Raw genomic sequence first — 14,799 nt, 5'->3', positions numbered from 1 at the left:
TTTATGACAAAAGGGATGAACCTGTATCACATTCACAATTTTATGCAGCCAAGTCCTGATAACAATAAGAGAACATCACGTGAGACTTTTTCTTATAAAAGTCTAGTGTCCTTCTCCACAACTGGGTCTGTGAATCACACATGAATGTTTTGACTGTATTCTTTTTATTTTATTCCACATACTGTATGTACTTGTTCCGCACACTGTATGTATTAAAAGTCTGTAAACATCTATGAACAGATGCACATCTATGCATAGATGCATGTACATACACACAAAATCATTTACTTGTGAAAGAGTTATATATAACATAATTTTACTCTGTTGTAGACTTTTAGATATAACCATATCTACTTCAAATTAACCACGTAAACAGCACAGGGGTCATTGTGAAAGATCTTTTAGTCTAGTGACTATGTGACTATTACCTAGTGTAAATATTTCAAGTTCAGCTTTAATCAATTGGTATTACAATTTGCATGCATAACAATATTTTATTTCTACACTGTGTATCTCACTTCTATTAAATACATTTTTTTTTTTAATTTTTAATTTTTTTTTAGTAACTGAGTCATACTACTGGGCTATAAAATAGAAAAATAACATTTATACAGGACTTCTGTTTCAGAAATACCTCTGAAATCAGAAAACAGTTTCCTAACTGCATGAGGTATCTACTCCCTTGGAGAGTGAGTAATATGTTCTCCCATTCTGTATGCTTAAAATTAGGAGCCCTAACCATAAGCTGGTTCTCACTTTGAGAGACACTGTATGAATATAAAGGAAATATCTTTCCACTGTCTCATACCTGATAAGAATTAAAAATCATTGCATTTTTTGTGATATTTTAAAATATAAAATTAACTACTATATTAGAATTCTCAGCTTCAAATCTTAAAGCTTCAGTTATTAGGAGTCATTCCAATCTCTGTTTTACCCTACATTTGTATTATTTACAAAAGATCTACTCTCAGTAAATTTAGAAATTACATTGCAAAACAATCCTGTTAAGTATTTCCACATTTTATACATTATAATATATTTATTTTATTCTATGACTGTTTCAGTGGCTGGCATCTGGCTTCAATCAGTTAGCCAATTGATTAGTGCTTGTGAATTTGAGTTAAATGGAAATGTAAAAGATCACACGCTAACCTTACTTTCAGTTGTCAATCGTTTAATTCACTAAGACAGGTAACTCCTATAAATCTGCTACTGGGAAGTTGATGAATAGTGTTTTTACAGAATGGTACACCACTACAACATTAAAACAGGAGTACAGATACATTGATATGCACAGAACTCCTTGAAAAATCATTATAAGGATTTACAAACACGGGCCTAAATGTCAAATCTACAGGGAAAGTTGGTATTTCCTCAGAAAAGCATAGCAGGGTACTTTCCTTGTCCTGTTTTGATATATCCTGCTCGCCCCTAGGGTTAGGTATGTTTTAAAAGGAAGTATGCTAATCTCAGATGAACACGGAAAGCCTGCTATAGTCTGTCCTAGTTTAATCGCTATAACAAAACTCATTTATGAATGCACTGTGGTGCCCTCTAGTCAGCATACCTGTTAGCATTCTGAAAGATACACAAACTAAATTGTCCATATTTTTGGATCATCATGAACACATAAGAAAATATGAAACATAATAACAAGAAACAAAATTTGTAATATATGAAACATTTTAAATACTATGAAAAGACTGTTAAGATGAAATAACTGCAGCTGTTTCAGCCATGCAATTAACTTGCAAAAGTATACCATAAAGCCGTCAACATTAAGATGTAATTGATTTCATGTAACATAAGATCACTCTAAATATTTTTTAAATTGAACGAGAGCCATAAACACATCATTAATTCAGTAAAATAAAAAACAGCACTTGAAAAATACTACATTCTTACCAGTCTGTGCTCAGTTTTCTAGCCTTCAGCAACTGGCTTTCAATCCAGTTTGGTCTTTGCTGTTCTATGCTCAGTATAACCTTCTGGGTCACTTGCTTAGGACCACTTTTCTGTTTTCCCATAATACTTTCTAAGCATACACGAACTAAACTGAGTTTTTCTTTGCTCCATCTGTCAAGTGTTGCACCTGTTAAAAGTTCTGCAGTATTTCCATCCTCAAATATCCGACATATAATTACAATCAAGTTCCAGACAAGCAGACCAGCTTTCTTTAATTCAGCAAAGTTTCTTGACATTTTTCTCTCAGCCAGAAAAAAGAAGTACTTAATTGGGGGAGGCAAACATGCAATCACTGTAGGTAACTTGCTGATTACAATAGATACTGCCTGAGCTGCAAGCCTTGTGAAGCCTTAAAAAAAGACATAAAAGAAGATATGATTAACATTAACATTCTAGTTCTATCACAGCATATTTCTGAATATTGTCTAATAATTTCTAACTTTCTTTTGTACTGAAATGGGTAAAAAGCTTCAGTACTCAACACTGTGGCTTGACTTGTGCTATACCTCCCATACATATCTCCCCCCAAATCTAAACAATAATACAAATTAAAATTGAGAAACTAGAAAATATGGAATTCACCCTATCACCGTGTTAACAATTATTCTTGCTGAGCACAGTTAATGTAGAATAAATGAAGTAGAAGACACCGAGGGATTCAGAACAGTAAAAACAAGTTGTCTCCAGAACTATAGTGCAATATTGTTCCAAGAGCGGAGCATAGCAGTAAATGTCCTGGGACACTGCATATATTCATATTGTTTTCTATCAGTCCTTTTTTATGTTCAAACCTACAAATTTTTAGTTTATTGTCTTTCATAAGAGAAGCACACGCACTACGTAGCACTCTATTTTAAACATTGCAGATGTTATCAGTAGCTATAAAAGCAACTACAGCAAACATGCTGTTAAAAAGTTAATAGTATATATAAAACGAAAAACAGTGAACCCAAAGGTAATCCACAATATAGATTCAGGTGTGGATTAAACAGAAAAACAACATGAAAAAAGTAGCCAACCAAAGAAACAAAGAATACCATAACCCCATTCCACTTCCAGTCTCAACTAGTTAAAAAAAAACAACAAAAAAAACATAACTGAAAAAAAAGTCAGAATTTTTCTGTGTGTCACATAGACAGTTTAACTTGTCATCATGTCTAAGCTCTGCCTCTCAGCTAGTCACATGAAAACAGTGATATCCTGATAAAAAATAAACAAACAAAAAGCCTACTACCAAGACGATGTTTGGAGCTTGTTATTCTTAGTGTTAAACTTCAGTTTTTTTAAGAGCATAAATCTCACCCACATTTCCCAGATTCCTTCCTCTTCATTTCCCGAGGCGTATAATTCCATTCCTTTGGAACTGTTTTCAGTAAACTTTCAGGAACAATTTGTTTGTGCTGATATGTTCCATAGTTTTCTGTTGCCTCCCACGAATGCATCAAAGAAATGATCTGCTTCACTATACCCTTGACTGAATTAATCAGAGTCAGCTTCAAGCATCTGATAACCTCTGGCTCTGACTCGCCACAACTGGAAACTTCAGAAGAAAGCATTATTAAATATTCAGTATGTGTGCAGTCATTTGTGCAAATCTGTTTCAGAAAGAAGTGTTTCAGAATTCTTATGGAAAGAAAACAATATTATGATTCAAAATAATTTACAGCTGTTGGCTTGTTATAAAGAAATAGCATAAAGTAAGACAACGTAGTATTTTACCCTCTGAATGTAATACTAACAAAAAATAGAATTTCATTTCTTTCTCTTTCTTTTTCTTTTTCTTTTTCTTTTTTTTTTTTTTTAAACATCACTTCCCCATCAAGATAATTTCTCAAAATTTAATATGAATAGTAAACTTAATCACTGGGTAGACATTAATGAATGAAGTTTAATATTTACAGTGTTAACACAGAGGCAATTGTTAGGTAACTATACTTTTCTTAGAGAAGAGCAAAAGATAAGTGATACTTTGGTAACAAAAATGCATAAAAATAATAGTCATCAACAGAGACCTAGTATGGTATCAGAAATTGTATGTTGAAAATAGAACATCTTAAATACAGTTATTGACATTACAAGTATCAATCTTCTCCGCATTCTTAACACCACAGAGAATTGTAGTTTCTCCATGGTAAAAGAGCAGCAGTTGTCAGGCAGGATATACCATCAATGTTCTTAGACATTTCCTGCTAAGGTCCTTTGCCCTAACTTTTGCTTATCTGTGCTTTCTGATGATCTTTTATTTTTCTCTATGCAGTCTTTCTGAAAGTTTCCATCTTCTGTATTTTTCTTCCTCTTTTAAGTGTTAGCTTTCTACTTTTTGAAATCTCATTTTTCTCTAAGTCTGTCAACTTTTGTGATGGTTGTTTTCTATTCTGCGATGTTTGTATTTTTATTATCATTTGTACCTTCTCTCATTTTCTTCCTTTCTTTTTTTGTGAACCCTCCTGAATTTTTTGCATAATTCATAAAACCATTATTCTTAATGCCTCTGTTTCGTGGCTAAACACTGCTTTTCCTTGTGAGCACCACTCATTGCCATAAACATGTGGGGTATTCTCCACCTCCATCAAAAATCAGGAGTCTGTGTTTGGGCAGCAGAGTCTATACGCCCACCATACTAGGCCTCCCTCAACAGCAGACTTTCCTTTTCTTTTTCCACTCCAATTATTCCTTGCTTTTAAACCAAAGTACAATTTTGAAGTTATTAAACAACAGAGATAAAGAACCTGTGTCAATAAAGACCTACATAAACTGATGCCAACCTACTGGTAAAACAGATGTGAAAACGACCAGAATTTTAGTCTACAGTACCATAACCTCTGCTTCCTTCAGAATAACCACCATTCCTACAGCAACCTGACTGCTGAAAACAATTGAACTATAATATAATTTTGAAGGAACCTACAATCATGTCAACAGATTTATTAAAGTAAAAATAATATGCATGACATATCTGAAAACTGACAAGGTTTAACACCAGACTTAAAGTACTTACTAATAAACAAAGTACCTGTCATATTGTATAAGCAATCCCACAACTGTTCTTTTTCCATGTAGGCCTCAAAAGCAATGCCAAGTGATTTGGGTGATAAAATACAGTCAGACAATATAGTGAAGATAGTTTCAATCAGAGTAGGCTCTTTGTTATTTGTCTCATCTGAGAGAGAACTTTGTTCATCACCAGTCAATACTTCACATCCTCCAAAATAAAAAAAAATCGTGGTTATAAAAATGTCCATGTAATTCAAGTCATATAAATATTATCAATCAAAACAAACTGAAAACCATATTTGAATACTTTATTAATACTTACAGATACTGAAATCTGATGTCCTTAGCATAATGGCACTTGACCATCTTCCTGGACTGTATGTAGTCATTAAAAAAAAGGTACAGGCATATCTACAAACTGTGGAATATGTGTGTTTAATTCTAAATACCCTTTGCAAATCATACGAATTTGCTTATTTAATAAATAATAATTGTAAGGAAATTGGACTACTTTGACAAAATCACAGTCAGAAAGTTACTTACGCATAACTTAGCAATATATAGTTGTGAAGTTATAAATTGATTTTCTTATATAAAATAAAATAAAATGGCAGCTGCATACTCACCAAAAAGGTTTGGACTTGTTTTTTCAGTTAAAGATGAATTGAGAAGAAATCAGTTCCCCAAAACAAAATCTCAGCCATGCTAAGATATAGGCTGCTATATTTCTGGCTGGATATTAGGGAAGATTTGCTTTTAAAATATGCTTTTAAAAATCATCATAAAACATTCTTCCACCTAGAGAAGAATCATATGTTTAAAACTCTCTTTTAACTAATGCAACTCATTGGCTTTAAGTTGTGTTAGTGTCAAAAAGTACATACATTTTTGATGTTAATTATCGCAACTGACCAGAGCCAGCACCAACTAAATAATTTTAGTCCACTGTCTAGTCTGCTAATGAGAGTTTAGTTTTCAAAAGACTGATTTATATTGAAAATATGCCTGAAAAAGTCATTGGTTTATTCCAGTTTTGCAGCCTGTGCAAGCGAAAGATAGGAGAGTCTCAGTATCTTTCTTGTGGTTCAGACATCTTTCAAAATTTACTGCAGTGGTAAGTGACTGCTTTCCACCCAGCTTTGTGAATGAATTGATAATGTTGTAAAATTCAATAATCTCATTTTAATCTGCTCTGAAACCCTACGAGTTAATTCACACATTAGTGTAAACTGTACAGTCTTGGTAGTGCACTCGAACAGAAATAGCCCATTGAGTGCAGTAAGTTGAAAAATAAGACCAATCCTTTCACAATCAGAAAGCTGTCTTTCTCCCCTCTTTCTTCCAAGGCAGAAAAGATTAGCTATAAGATTTTTTGTTTAGTCAGCTTTTCTCCTCTTATGCTGAGCAAGCCGGCATGCTTTGCTGAGCCATATTTCAATGCCAGCTGCTCCTGAGTGAAGAGTCAAATGGACCCCACTAATTTACTCAATGTAGGCAATCAGGAAAGCAGAAAAAGCAGTTAAAAAAACAAAACAAAACAAAACAAAAACAAAACAAAAAAAGAAGGAAAACGATTCAAATTCATATAGTGAGGTGAAAATTTGAATCAAATTAGTTAAATTTTCATTGTAATAGTAAACATAGTATTTTAATTAATTTAATCAAACTCCAGGAAGGAAAGTTTGGTGAGATTTTAGACACTATGAAAACTGTTCTTGGAAAATAAGATGGAAAATTGCTTTGTTTAAAGAGGTTTGTGACTTGATGTTAAAATCAAATTTCTTTAATGGTGGCGGTACATGAAAATTTCAAGGTAGAACCACTTAAGGTTTTCTAATGAACTTGGTGATATCGATGAATTCTGGAAAATAAAAAGAAGTACAACATAATTCTGTGGGATTTTTATGCATGTACCTTCTTATAATGAGTGTATAACTTGTTCTTTTAAGAAAAGACTGTGAAACCATTCTGAGGCTAAACATTAAGCGACACACGCACTTCAATCAGCATTTCCTTTTTAAAAAATATTACTTCCATATTTTATCATGAGAAGATGTGTGACTTTTGACAAGGGCTCTATTAGCATCCAAAGGGATATTCCTACTTTATACTTCAAAAACTTCCTAAAATCTCTTTATTTTTTCCTTTAAATTTTTTTTCCTGGAAATCAGAAAAATAAATAGAATGTTTGATTAAGATCCTTTTTCCATTGATATTTCAGCTACAACTACTTTATTCCTGAACTTTCTTTTTTTTTACCACATTGTTTATTCAAGTAAAGTATTTACCAAAGTTTACTGCCCAGACAGGTATTTTAAGGAGATGACCCTTTCAAAATAATTTTGTAATCTTCTGATGTTAGGCTGGCATGATATGGTTTGCAATCACGATGAAGATAAGTAAATTTTGAGGTGGATGTAGTCTATTCTTGCCAGGACTGCATTTAACTCATACTGAATAGTCCAGAAATATTTGGAGCACTGGTCTATCTCTGCACAAGTATATCAGTTCCTCTAAGAAACATACTGTGCACTTCTAATGAGGACAGTATTTCATGCTATTCTCAAAGTTTTGCAAAAAACCTGCACAGCTAACTTTCTCCAAAACTATGTGTGGTGGAACCATGACACCATTATTTTATTTCCATCTCTCAGTATATTTTGACTATTTTAAGTATAAAAATAACTATTTTTAAATGCTTGAATCAGAAGTTTCAGATTTAGCCAATGCCAAAGAATTCTTTATGGAAACAACAGTTCATGTAAGAGTGTACACTTATAACCACTTGCTATTTTAATAAAAGTTCTGATTTGTGAGGTCAGTTGATGAATTTATCACCTTTTACTCACCTAGAGCAACTCTGAAAAAAAAACAGTGAACTCCACAGTAAAATGCTGCAACACGTATTGTGGCAGTTGAAGAACTACATCACAAAGGGCATTCAGTAATTGGAGTGGGAAAACTCAAATTCCACACATATATTATCAAGTCTTCTCTCTTCATAGCAACTGGTTCATAAAAACTCAGCCTATGAAAACTCTTCATATTTATTAGTACCTAAGAAGTTGATTGATATTGTGCTGCATAATTTTATTTTCTCAGTGGAAATGCTCCCCCCCTGCCCCATTTGTGTGCATAAGTTAAATTATCTCATTTTGAAGCAACTCACATTTCTTTGTGTCCATTTTCATATTTGCAGCCTTAACTGATTATTGAGTATTTTCAAATGCCACTATCAGTTACTATTTGGGGTCAGAATATCATCTAGTTTTAATTGTAGACTATACAAGAACAACTTCTGTTTGCCTTTTCAGTAATTCATTAAGCAAGCCAAAAACAATAGGTAAAACTACCAGTGGCCTTGCCTTACTGAGAAAGCAGTTTCCCATTGCCATTACTTCTGTACTTGGCCAGTGAAACTTGATACGACTATTGCTTTTTTCGCTTTACTTCCTGAAGAATAACTCCTGGCTCCTGGCAATAAAGACTCTCAAGTGAGAAGTCAAAGACTGTTCTGCTGGCATCACAGAATCACAGGATCACACAATTGTAGGGGTTGGAAGGGTCCTACAGAGATCATGGAGTCCAACCCCCAAATGTCATGCTGTGTCTTTAGGGCAGTCTAGCAGAAATGTTCAGTTTACTTTCACCTTTCCCTTTTTCATATCAGTATCTTCTGGATTCAGTAACTCATATTATGCATGCATTATTTTCTTTATTCCTCTATTATTTATTTCTTGTCAAAATAATCAATTTCTGTTTCATCTCAATGGGTGGTAGAGCAATTCTGGTAAAAAAAATCCCTTAGGAAATTTGCAAAACTGTTTGCTTTGTCAGAAAACCATAACAATACCCTTTATTCATTGTTTCTCCACACAGAGGCATAGCAAAGACCCACAGACCCTTAAGTCAGTCAATAGTACATCTTAATAAATGCCAACTGTTGTATCTATAAAAAACAATTCTGAGTACATATTTTATTGTAATTAACTGAAAAGAAACACAACTAGGTTATTTAGACCTCTAGTTTAAGTAATAGAGGTCCAGTATCCAAGTCCAGTTTTTCAGCTACTTTTGTAAAGGTCCTCTCTCCCTAATGATCATAATCACTGGATGCAAATAAGTGGCTCAATTTTGGGTACCCCGACTTATCACTTTGCCTATGTTTGATGTGGTAATTTTACATTTGAGGAGTATACTGCTTTTAAGACTATTTTAAGTATGTTGCTCTGAAGGTCATGCTTCCTATTTATTCCCACAGAAAATACAACAAAGGGCACAATAACACTATGTGACAGAGCAAATTCTTTGCTGGAAAACACTATTTTTCAACAAAGTCACCACCTCCAGATCTGCATTTTGGACTGTAATGAGCAAGAGCCTGCATGTCAGGCTTGTAAAAATCTGCACCAGATAATCTGAACCACTGTTTCACAGCTGCTATGATGGCAACCATTGTCCACCTCTGGACTGCGGTCCACCAGTCCTTCAGCATGAACAGACAGAAGCCAGAAGGTGCCAAATCTAGCCAATATAGCAGGTGTGGTAGAAGAGTCCAGCCCAGATTGCCATTGTGCTCCATGGTCTTCAAACTGGTATGATGCCCTGGCATTATTGTGTTGCAAGAGAAAGGCTGTCTTCTCTGGCCTGATTCTGGAAGTTCTAGACTTTAGCTTAGTCAGGGTCATGATACAGTGGTCAGAGTTGATGGTTTGACTGGGTTTCAGTAAATCCAGAAGGACCTCCCCATTCCTATGCCAAAAGACAATGTACATCATTTTACTTGCTAAAGGCTGAATCTTGAACATTTTCTTCGATGAGGAACTCACGTCACGACTCTGTGGACTGCAGTTTTGACTTTGACTTGTAGTAGTGACACCACATTCTCAATCCAGGAAACTGTCATCTTCAGCCTTGAATTGGTAGGTCCAGACAAACTTCATAAGGTGTTCTTTCTCCTGTGTGAGCATTGCCTGGTATAAACTGTGATTTCCACTGTTGCCTCCATCATTTCCAGTGCACTGAAGCTGATATTCAGATCTATACAAAGCTCCCTTGTCATAATCCACCAACTTGTGCAGATGAGCGACGGTGACATTATTCATGTTGTAGCATGACAGCTGTGAATGGCCATCCAGACTGTAGCCTGTCTTTCACATAGCTGATACCACTGCTGAACTGCACCACTCAACACCTCACAGTGCTCACTGACACTGTTTGGTCTCCACCAATGTACAGCACATGTGAATGGATGTCATTTTTTTCCAAATAGAGGAATTCAGTGACACACCTTTGCTTCATACACACTTCCATGTCAAACACCATTCTGTCAGACTGTCCCTCTGCTGCCATCTGTCACACGGCAACAACATGTAATCAAACACTGGTGGGAAGGTTCAACCCCTACTGGTATACCATCAACATACACCTCTGATGTTCCTGATGTTCTGGACCAACATAATTAAAGCAGCTTATGTTTGCATACACAGTTTCAGTGGCTTCAACAAATGCAATAATCTACTTATACCATCAACATTAAATGTTGTATGCGTGCATTCCCTAAAACACCACTTCTACTGAGAGAACTTTGTAAATCTCAGTGATACTCCCTTCTATAACAAAGAAAATGTTATTCCTGAGCCTAGGAAAAGAAAGTGAAAATGCCATTCCATTCCAAAAAATAATAAAGATAAAGATCATGGAGTTGGATTACCAGCACAGCAAGACATTCAAAAGCTATTAAATACTGATTTTTTAATGTTTCTGTGCATAATGTTAAGCACTGCAACATTTTACTGTTGATGAGTACATAATTCTGAAAGCCTTTTATCCTATAGAACAAAAGAATCTTATATTGCCATTACAAGTACCTAAGTATAGTTTATTAGACTGGCTTTTCTTGTATTACATAACAGGTCAAAAATTTTAGCTTATCTAGTACCAGTTAAGCTGTTGCATAGGAGAAGGAGTAAAAACTATAATCATTTTAACATTATATAATTAACCTTATTGAAATTAATTTAGATGATATGGATGATTGCAGGTTTCAACTTAATCTAAATTGAAATTTTCATCATATCAATACTGAAATTATGTTAATAAAGACTGTGTAAATGGCACATTTTCTAACTCACAGAAACATAGATTTCCCTGAAGCTCATAAAGTTGGCCAGTCAGTAGATGAAAACCCATTCTGTCACTTGAACATTCTAATTTAAGCAGGCAGTGAAATTCAGTACTGTATAACAGTAGGGTAAGAATATGATTCTGATAAAAAAAAAATGTCAGTCTTTGTAAAATATGACAGTTACTTGAATGGGCAAGTGAATGCAGTGTAACTCTTAATAACATGCATTACCTAATTGGAAATGATGTTGTATCCCTGACAAATGTTAGACTGCCTTAAAACAAAATAATTAAATTGTTACCTATTATTATGTGACCTGAGAGTTTAATATGTAAGGAGAATTATTTTGCTAAAGAAAGAGTGAAAGTGATACAGACTAATTCATTACTGATGCAGAATTTTGTCCACTAACTTCAATGATCTGATCATTTGATGTAAAAGCTATTAAGAGGAAAGATGTGATAAAGTTTTATGCTTCAAACAATATTAGTAGAAATAAAAAGAAACTCTTACAGAACAATTATTTTCTTTGTCCTACTTTATAACAACATTAATGATAGTGTTAACATTAGGAAGGTCAGAAATGTACTGCTATAATGCCTAAAGCAACAAACATATAGCACAAACAAAACCTCTAGGCTTTTCTCTGTAGAAAAATAATTTTGAAGGTGATTTTTCAGAATATTAATCCTTAACTTTAAAAATCTCCATAAAACAGTTGTGGTACCAATGCTTTGTTAAGTTCAAATTCATTTAGACTCCCTGGTATTCATGATATCAGTTTATCAAATTGCAGTCTGCTTTGAAGCTATGAGTACTCAAATTGACCGAAACAAAATTTCATTAAAAAAGCAATGCAAAAGCAATCTTTATTTCCTCAAGAACTGTCCAACTGATAACTAGTATCCCAAAATATTTAAGTAGTTAAAAATGAATTTGTGTTTCTCAGTGATATTCTTGTAAAGATCAACAGCATAAGTACTTACTTGAACTTTTCAGTAAAATTCTCACCAAGAGACAATCGTGATATAGCAAGGTTTCCAAGAGCAAGTTCAAATTACAGTATGGCTGGGATAAGAGCAGTTTCAGCTGACCCTGGGCTGCCATTTCTCTGGCTGATGGACTCCTTTCAAAATGCAAGATAAAAACAGCATAATGTAGTTAATTTATCTATGAAATTAATATCCTTAAAGTGCAGATGTAATGCTAACTCCCTTAAATGTCAATTCCTCCCAGATTAGTCTGAAAATGCTTTCATGATTGCTTACTTTAAGGCAGCTCAGGGAAGGAATTACATTTAATCTCAACTAGCTAAAAGCAAATTAACATTTGGTAGTCTGCCAAAGCTATAACTGATATAAAGGAACTTCACTTATCTCTTTCATGGAAACATGTATAGCCCCGTTCCACTAGGCAAAAAAGACTTTTTATTTTTTTTATTATTATTTTTTTTTTGTGCTTGAATAAATCCAAGGCTATTTATTTTTTAATTTACTACAAAGTTAATTGTTTATTGCTCCTAAATTAAGGATATGAATCTGTTAATTAAAAAACAGAGAGAATGCTCAAAGGGTCTGCAAGATTCTGCTCTACACTGACCAATTCCTAGACATAATAAAATACACCTGAAATAGTAGATTGGCTGGATTACTTCTTTGCCAGCACAGGGATGTGAGCAAGCATGCATTAGCTTTTTAGGAGACTGTACTTTCCTATTTGCTCTCCAGCATTCTCCAAAAGTTTAGGTATCCAAACAAATATCCCAGGGATTCTTCTGGCCTCAGCTGAAGTCCCGACACCAACCATCAGTCTCAAACCAGAGTAATTAAAATTATCATGGATTTGTCTTTCACTTTCATCCAGTGCTTTCCAAGCTCAGTAAGCAGTTTCCTTGGGACCAGAGTTTCTACTTCCCCCTCCTGGCTGCTCTGCCTCAGAAAGAGCAGTGCATCTGAGACACACACCCTCGCAGAGGATCGTCATCTTCTCAAATGCTCTTTTGCTCATTTGTGTGAGAACCATGGGTTAAGTAACTCAACAGGGAAAATTTGTTGCTGATGACAAAGTGGAGACTGTCAGTCCCTTAGATTATTGCACTTGCTATTCTATGTTGTCAGACATTTTTAAAAAGAATTTTTCAAAATTGTGTTGTGATTAAATTTTCCAAGAAAGCCCCTTCCCCCCCCCCTTATTAGCTGACACATAAATGACTTTTACATTTCTATAAGATTTGTAAGGTTTTAAAAATTTAATTCTGATTGATGTTTAGCTATCCTATTTATTCATTTTGGTTGTAAGTTTATACAACAATAGTTGCTAACTTTGAAAGTTTATGCACTGCATATGTAAGCACTTATGCACATAAATTTTACACACACCAGTGTAAAAACTACATATGCCTCAGTGCATAAACTATGTATGCATAAACATTATCTGCCAGTACATACACAACACCTTCAACACTATGTTTCTTTCTTAGGAGCTACGTCTGTTAGAAAATATTAATATTAATATTTAATATCTATCTGGACATGTACACTATGTACCATTTGAATGCAGCTATTTGGATAAAACTAAAACGGGTTAATGTGGCTATTTTATATTTCACACTTCTGTGACCATCTGATCAGGACAAGTTTGCCATCACACAACTCAGCTTGAAAAAGCATAGATGATCCCGCAAAGCTCCACTGTTCATTCATGGTTACTGTATAGACATATATAGCTAATTCTACAAGACCTGGAAAAGAAAATGCCAGTTAACATATTTAACAGGTTTAGTCTGTCACGTCTATGTTTCTATTGATGGAAATGTGTCTTGTTGATATTCTAAATGCAATATTTCAAGAAAGAAAATCTTACATATACAGTGTAAACTCACAGATCCTGCAAGTAAACCTTGAGGCAATCTAAGAGAACCATAAATCCACAAAAAACTCTTTGCAGCAGGATCTGTATATCACACTGTTATACTAAAACTTCATAGTTAACAATGAAATAATCATTTAAGTAAAGGATGATCTTACACAGATTGGCATTTGGGATTTTAACAGTAAATCTGACCCATATGAGTAGATGAGCAATATACATAGCATAAAACTCATGTACATCTTTTTTACAATGTTCATCTGGTACATTGGATATAATCCTTGATAATGCAGTACTGGTTTGACAATGATATTTTTGCACATAAGCATGTATTGGATTCTAATAATATTTACCAAAATTATGTACACTTACGCATTTAAATCGTGATAGAACTTGCAGCCAAAACATCTTATTCATATTTAAAACACATAATGTATTCGAACTTCAGGGTTTGCATTCTTAGAAGCATTATTGTCTGCATGTTCAAGATTAGTTATATGTATATATACTCTACTGCATTTTAAGAACTACATTGTTGTTTGTAACCACAATTTAAATTCAAACTATTCATATCAATTTTAGTGTTCTACTGAAACTAAACTCAGCCTTTCAGAAATTAAATTAAATCATATGGCCCAGTTTAATTTTGTTTGTTTTCTTCCTTGAATGTAGTGGCGTGAAATATAGTAAGGTCAGTTATTGCCTTCAAAATTTATATTTTGAAAAGGAACAGCTTTGGTCAATTAGATTAATGATAGATAATATTTTAAATGAATTCAGAAATAAATGCCATTTTTAGAATATTTGAGTTGAAATAAAACTCGTCTGTCATTGACCAGATG

At 34.0% G+C, this 14,799-nt stretch overlaps 1 protein-coding gene across 4 annotated transcripts in view; it reads right to left on the bottom strand.

Annotated features, from left to right (window-relative positions):
• The window catches only part of KIAA0825 (KIAA0825 ortholog), a 216,769-nt gene that overhangs the window by 112,564 nt on the left and 89,406 nt on the right, over positions 1-14,799 (bottom strand). For all 4 annotated transcript variants that reach the window (XM_015849690.3, XM_015849691.3, XM_085527891.1 and 1 more), the window contains 4 exons: positions 12,076-12,215; positions 4,982-5,170; positions 3,275-3,508; positions 1,909-2,317 (listed from right to left, as the gene is read on the bottom strand). In XM_015849690.3, coding sequence (XP_015705176.2) covers positions 1,909-2,317; positions 3,275-3,508; positions 4,982-5,170; positions 12,076-12,215 — 972 coding nt within the window. The remainder of the gene's footprint in view (positions 1-1,908; positions 2,318-3,274; positions 3,509-4,981; positions 5,171-12,075; positions 12,216-14,799) is intronic.

Source organism: Coturnix japonica, chromosome Z (genome assembly GCF_054131305.1).
Source record: "Coturnix japonica strain WE chromosome Z, WE-NBRP24, whole genome shotgun sequence".
Classification (NCBI taxonomy): Eukaryota; Metazoa; Chordata; class Aves; order Galliformes; family Phasianidae; genus Coturnix; species Coturnix japonica.
Note: the sequence above shows the minus strand (reverse complement) of the source record. Positions and strands in the feature narration are given on the sequence as shown.